This window comes from Mandrillus leucophaeus, unplaced genomic scaffold (assembly GCF_000951045.1).
Source record: "Mandrillus leucophaeus isolate KB7577 unplaced genomic scaffold, Mleu.le_1.0 Scaffold58, whole genome shotgun sequence".
NCBI lineage: Eukaryota > Metazoa > Chordata > Mammalia > Primates > Cercopithecidae > Mandrillus > Mandrillus leucophaeus.
This window is the reverse complement of record NW_012106252.1, coordinates 362,689-368,687: the sequence shown is the minus strand read 5'-3', so window position 1 is coordinate 368,687 and position 5,999 is coordinate 362,689. Positions and strand designations below refer to the sequence as shown.

General features: G+C 45.4%; 1 protein-coding gene across 2 annotated transcripts in view; it reads right to left on the bottom strand.

Moving 5' to 3' along the window:
* BECN1 (beclin 1, autophagy related) overlaps window positions 1-5,999 on the bottom strand; it is a 22,075-nt gene that overhangs the window by 6,271 nt on the left and 9,805 nt on the right. For both annotated transcript variants that reach the window (XM_011998767.1, XM_011998768.1), the window contains 5 exons: window positions 3,385-3,452; window positions 2,520-2,581; window positions 1,759-1,849; window positions 1,516-1,652; window positions 1,193-1,387 (listed from right to left, as the gene is read on the bottom strand). In XM_011998767.1, the coding sequence (XP_011854157.1) occupies window positions 1,193-1,387; window positions 1,516-1,652; window positions 1,759-1,849; window positions 2,520-2,581; window positions 3,385-3,452 (553 nt within the window). The remainder of the gene's footprint in view (window positions 1-1,192; window positions 1,388-1,515; window positions 1,653-1,758; window positions 1,850-2,519; window positions 2,582-3,384; window positions 3,453-5,999) is intronic.

Below are 5,999 nucleotides of genomic sequence, written 5' to 3'. Positions count from 1 at the left end.
TGTAATCCCAGCACTTTGGGAGGCTGAGGCAGGTGGATCACTTGAGCTCAAGAGTTCAAGACCAGCCTGGGCAACATGGGGAAACCCCATCTCTATAAAAAATTTAAAAATTAGCCAGGTATGGTGTTGCACGCCTATAGTTCCAGCTACTTGGGAGGCTGAGGTGGGAGGATTGCTTGAGTGTAGGAAGTCGAGGCTGCAGTGAGTCATGACTGCACCACAGCACTCCAGCCTGGATGATAGAGTAAGGCTCTGTTTCTAAAAACAAAACAAAACAAAACAAACAAAATAGTGGCTTCTTCCGTGAACTGGCCATAATTTGCTTTCTAAAGTTTCACTTCTATACACTTACTGTCCTTTAAATAGTTACTATACACCACTTCCAGTGAAACTTGTTACACTGTGTGAAAAAACTGGACTTTTCTCTGTCCTTCATTTTCACAACTTTAGTTAGTATGGACACTGTGTCTCCTCCACTAGACAGAAGGTTCTCTCAGGTCAAGGACATCCATAATGTTTTTATTTTTTGAGACAGGGTCTCAACTCTGTTGCCCAAGCTGGAGTGCAGTGGTGTGATCACAGCACACTGTAACCTCGAACTCCTGGGCTCAAGTTATTCTTCACTCCAGCCTCCTGAGTAGTTGCTAGGACTACAGGTTTACCACAGCAGCCTAGATTTTTAAAAAATTTTTATTTCTGTAGACATGGGGTCTCACTATGTTGCCCCAGACGGTCTTCAATCCTGGCCTTAAGTGATCCTCCTGCCTTGGCTTCCCAAAGTGCTGGAATTACAGATGTGAGCCACCACACCTGGCCTCCGTGAAATTTTTAAGCTTGGAGGGAAAAACGTAGACTAATTAGCTCATCTTTTCAGACAAGGATGGCTAGAAAGTGGCTGATTCATCCAAATAAGCCCATTCCCTACAGGACAGAGCCAAGACTGGAGCTCTGGTTTCTGCACTCTCTATTTAACCAACGTCCTTTTTTCATTAATCATGCCGACTCTTCATAGGTAACTCTCCCAGCAAACCTCTAGAAACAGGGCATGGAAGCAATATGCAGGATCTGGGGCAGGCATGCTGATGACTGACAGCTGACTAGAGTTTACAGACTAATTAGACACATTCAGCTGGAAGTCATTTCCTCTCCTGGAGCCTCGAGTGTGAGAAGATAGAACAGGGTGAGCACTCACTGAGCTTCCTCCTGATCCAGTCTCTCAGCCTCAGCCTGGACCTTCTCGAGATTTTCTGCCACTATCTTGCGGTTCTTTTCCACGTCTTCCAGCTCCTGGATCAGCCTCTCCTCCTCTAGTGCTAGCTCCTTTAGCTCCATCTGTAGCTGTTCACTGTCATCCTCATTCATTTGCTCTAAGATCTCCAAACAGCGTCTGCCAAAGACACAGGAAGACTATACTTACTAGAGCTCCATTTGCCTGAGTGGAGTAGGGCTCTTGGGTAAGCACCAAGTAGTCCCAGAGCAGTAACAGCTCTGAGCCCTGGCTCTGGAGACACTCACTTGTAGTTCTGACACTCATTTTCAGTGACGTTGAGCTGAGTGTCCAGCTGGTCTAAAAGAGTATCTGTGCATTCCTCACAGAGTGGGTGATCCACATCTGTCTGGCCCGACATGATGTCAAAAAGGTCTCCAGTGACCTGGAAGTGTGGGAGAGTCAGGGTAGAGCCTCCCCCATGCTTCCTGCTCAATTACCCACTCTCCCAGCCAGACCTACTGCTTGCCACTGGAATGGGGCCGACTTGCCTTCAGTCTTCGGCTGAGGTTCTCCATGGTGCCGCCATCAGATGCCTCCCCAATCAGAGTGAAGCTGTTGGCACTTTCTGTGGACATCATCCTGCAGACAGCCCCCCGCCCACGGGCCACATGAGGGAACAGAGAGGCTTCCTCCACCTACTGCAATGCCAGTGGCAGAGACTCTCAAGCACCAGCTGAGGGGCCTCAGGGCACATACCCACTCCTAGCCCAACTGACCTCCCAAGGGTACCTCTCTCCCAAAGGAAGGCCATGCTGGTCTTCCACAGAGACACTCAGCACGAAGGTTGGCCTTGATGGACTAAGGAGGGAAAGGGAGCATAAAAAATTGATATGTCTACAGTGGAAAAGAACGGAGAACCAGGAAAGGCCATTTAAAAAAACATTACACCCCTTGCCAGCAACCTCTTTACCTGCAGCAATGAGAACTAAGGACCCAAACATCTAACGACATTTGCTACTCTGAAACTTCTCAAGAGCCCATCTCTTGGTGATTAGTCAATCACTCCCTCAATTTTTTTCAATACTTCATCATTAAAGCTACTACCCTTTCCCACTGTGTGAATGGCTACAGGAAAAAATCCATACTGGAAGGTGACGGGCCAGGTATAGGGGAACACATCTTTGCTGAAAGGGCCAAAAGGCTAGGTGATGATGCATCTCCATCACCTGGCTCCAGGTCTCAATTCCTGGATTTAATTAAAATTCTACTAGTCTTTGGCAAGGAATGGGGGCTGAGAAGTAGTAGGCACCTGGCTGGGGGGATGAATCTGCGAGAGACACCATCCTGGCGAGGAGTTTCGATAAATGGCTCCTGGGAAAGAAATAAGAGGGCATTAGAATTCTGGCAGCTTAGAGGTAGAGTTCATCTCCCAAACACCCTCAGAACTATATGGCTTTAGTCTTGATTGATAGCCACAAGATTTGATAAACCACAGAGACTTAAAAAATGGGTATTATCAAAGCAGTGGAGGTATTAATGACCTCCACTAAACCTGACATCAGCACTCTCTCAGTGACTGGCAGCAGCGGGTAAATAAATACTCCAGCTCCCTTGCTACTTGAGAAGAAATCTCAGGTGTGTATTCAACACTATCTCACAGGATGTTGCTCCACAGATGCTCCACAGGATCACTGATATTATCACAACTTAAAATGACATGTTCTCTAACACTGACAATTCTTTCTGTCCAGGGTAATCATACAATTCGCTGTCCTAACCAGGATGCTTTTGAGAATGGAGACGAGCGGATATTAACAACTAGCTAGAACAACAGATGCAAATCAATGCTCTGGAACGACCTGGACACACAGACCATCCCATCTCCAACCGACAATAATTTGTAATTCTGCTTCAAGTAAAGAGCCCTTTCTAACATTTTAAAATGGCTCACTCAGTAACCCTGTGACCTCAGGTGCAGATCTGTACCTCCAATAGTGCACAACAGCCTGATCATGTAGAATGTCTCCTTACCCAGAGACCCCAAAAGTCTGGGGGCTCTAGAAGCGCCAAGTAGCCTGCAGAAACCAAGCCTGCATTCCTGTGTTTTCATATCATATCTCCCATTTGGAATGTTTACTACGTGAGGAAGATAGGGGAGAGGGCACTTCTATTACCTCTCCTGAGTTAGTCTCTTCCTCCTGGGTCTCTCCTGGTTTCGCCTGGGCTGTGGTAAGTAATGGAGCTAAGGGCAAGGAAAATATTGGGTCAGACACAGTCTTATCAAAGCAGGAGGGCATCTGAAAGTATGGGAAAAGAGTCTGAAATATTCTCATCACCACCCTCACCTCCAATTTTTCTTAAAGTACCATTTACACCAGAAAGAATCTGTGGTCCTCCTCACCCCCATTAAATCAGATGAAGGAAATGTTCACTTTTTTAAGGCATAAGGGTGTCATGATTATTATTATTATTTTGAGATGGAGTCTCGCTCTGTCACCAGGCTGGAGTGCAGTGGCGCGATCTCGGCTCACTGCAATCTCTGCCTCCCGGGTTTGAGTGATTCCCCTGTCTCAGTCTCCCGAGTAGCTGGGACTACAGGCGCGCACCACCACACCCAGCTAATTTTTTGTATTTTAGTAGAGACAAGGTTTCACTATGTTAGCCAGGTTTTGATCTCCTGACCTCATGATCCACCCGTCTTGGCTATCCAAAGTGCTGGGATTACAGGCTGAGCCACTGTGCCCGGCCAGTATCATTTATTTTTAAGAATCCTTACCTGTCAAAAATACAGAAATATTTACAGTATTTATGCTTGGGATTTGCTTCAAAACAATTCAGGGTGGAAAGGAATGGATGGGGTTGTGGATAAAGCTTGATGAAATATGTGTTGATAATTGTTGCAACTAGGTGATGGGTACACAGGGGTTCATGATATACTCTGAAATTTTCCATCACAAAAGTAAACATCTGTTTCCCCCAGAATAGCAGAATAGCAAGGAGGGAACATAAGGAAACTTTCTGGGAAGATGAAACATTGCTAAATTGCAGTGATCCAGATTACATGAGTGTATCCATTTGTCAAAAATGCATAGCTAAGATTCATATATTTCAAGGCACGACAATTTACCTTTCTAAAAAGGTGTGAAAAACATAATAATTGAGCAGGGGATGGGAGGTGAGTGGAGGTGTAGATAACATAAGAATGTGAGAATATGGCTGATTGTTGAAGCTGGGTGATGAATACAAGGCAGGCTATGCTATTCTCTTGACTATATAGGTCTGAAATTTTCCATAATAAAAAGTCAAAAACTGTTATTAAACGAGTTAATTTCGGCCGGGCACGGTGGCTCACGCCTGTAATCCTAGCACTTTGGGAGGCTGAGGCGGGCAGATCACAAGGTCAAGAGATCGAGACCATCCTGGCCAACACAGTGAAACCCTGTCTCTACTAAAAATACAAAAATTAGCTGGGCGTGGTGGTGTGTGCCTGTAGTCCCAGCTACTCGGGAGGCTGACAGAGGTTGCAGTGAGCTGAGATTGTGCCACAGCACTCCAGCCTGGCAACAGAGCGAGACTCCGTCTAAAAAAAAAAAAAAAAAAAAAAAAAGAGCTAATTTCCCCTCAAAAAAAAGAAACCAGGTAATAATAGCAGCTAACATTTATTGAATGCTATTTGCCCAGCATATTCCTAAGTGTTTCTGTGGTTTGTCATATTTGAACTTTATAAATTCATTATGAGGCAGTTCAACATTTTACAGACAAATCAGAAACCAAGGCTTGGAGAAAAGAAGTAACGTGCAAAAAGTCGTTCAGCTAGTAAATGACAGCCAGGATTTAAACCCAAGCAGGCTGACTCCAGGCCCATAAGTTTATCTAAGCTGCCTATTCAGTCTTCTCTTTTACTGTCTGACTTAATCTGAATTTCTTCCGACTCTGCGGGGTTTTGGGGTTTTTTATTTTTTTAATTATAGAGACAGGGTCTTACTGTGTTGCCCAGGCTAGTCTCGAATTCCTGCTCAAGTGATCCACCTGCCTCAGCCTCCCATAGTGCTGGGAGTACAAGTGTGAACCACCACTCCTGGCCTTTTTTATTTATTTATTTATTTATTGACACAGGGTCTTGCTCTGTTGCCCAAGCTGCAGTGCAGTGGCATGATCATAGCTCACTGCAGCTTTGACCTCCTGGGCTCAAGTGATCCTCCTGCCTCAGCCTCTACCACTCATCACACTCAGCTTTTTTTTTTTAGTAGAGACAAGATCTCTGCTAGGTTGCTCAGGTTGGTCTTAGAACTCCTGAGCTCAAGCGATCCTCCCACCTCAGCCTCCCAAAGCACTGAAATTACAGGTATGAGCCATCACGTCCAGCAAATTCTTCAGACTTTTTAAGACTCTACTCCATTTACCAGCTGTTGGACCTCAGGTGAGTCACTTAATCTCACTGTGCCTCAATTCTTCATCTGAAAAATGATGTAATGATGGTGTACCCCATAGGGGTTGTTACAGGGACTAAATGAAGTAACATGTGTAATGCACTTGGTAATACTATATAGTAAGTCCTCAACAAACATCATTTATTATTATATATACATATTCCTTTTCTCTGAAACAGCAGGAGCAGAAAATAAGGACCCTTCTTTTGCTACGGAAAGCTCTTTTTTTGAGACGGAGCCTCGCTCTGTTGCCCAGGCTGGAGTGCAGTGGTGCGATCTCAGCTCACTGCAACCTCCACTTCCCGGGTCCAAGCGATTCTCCTGCCTCAACATCCCGAGTAGCTGGGACTACAGGCGCG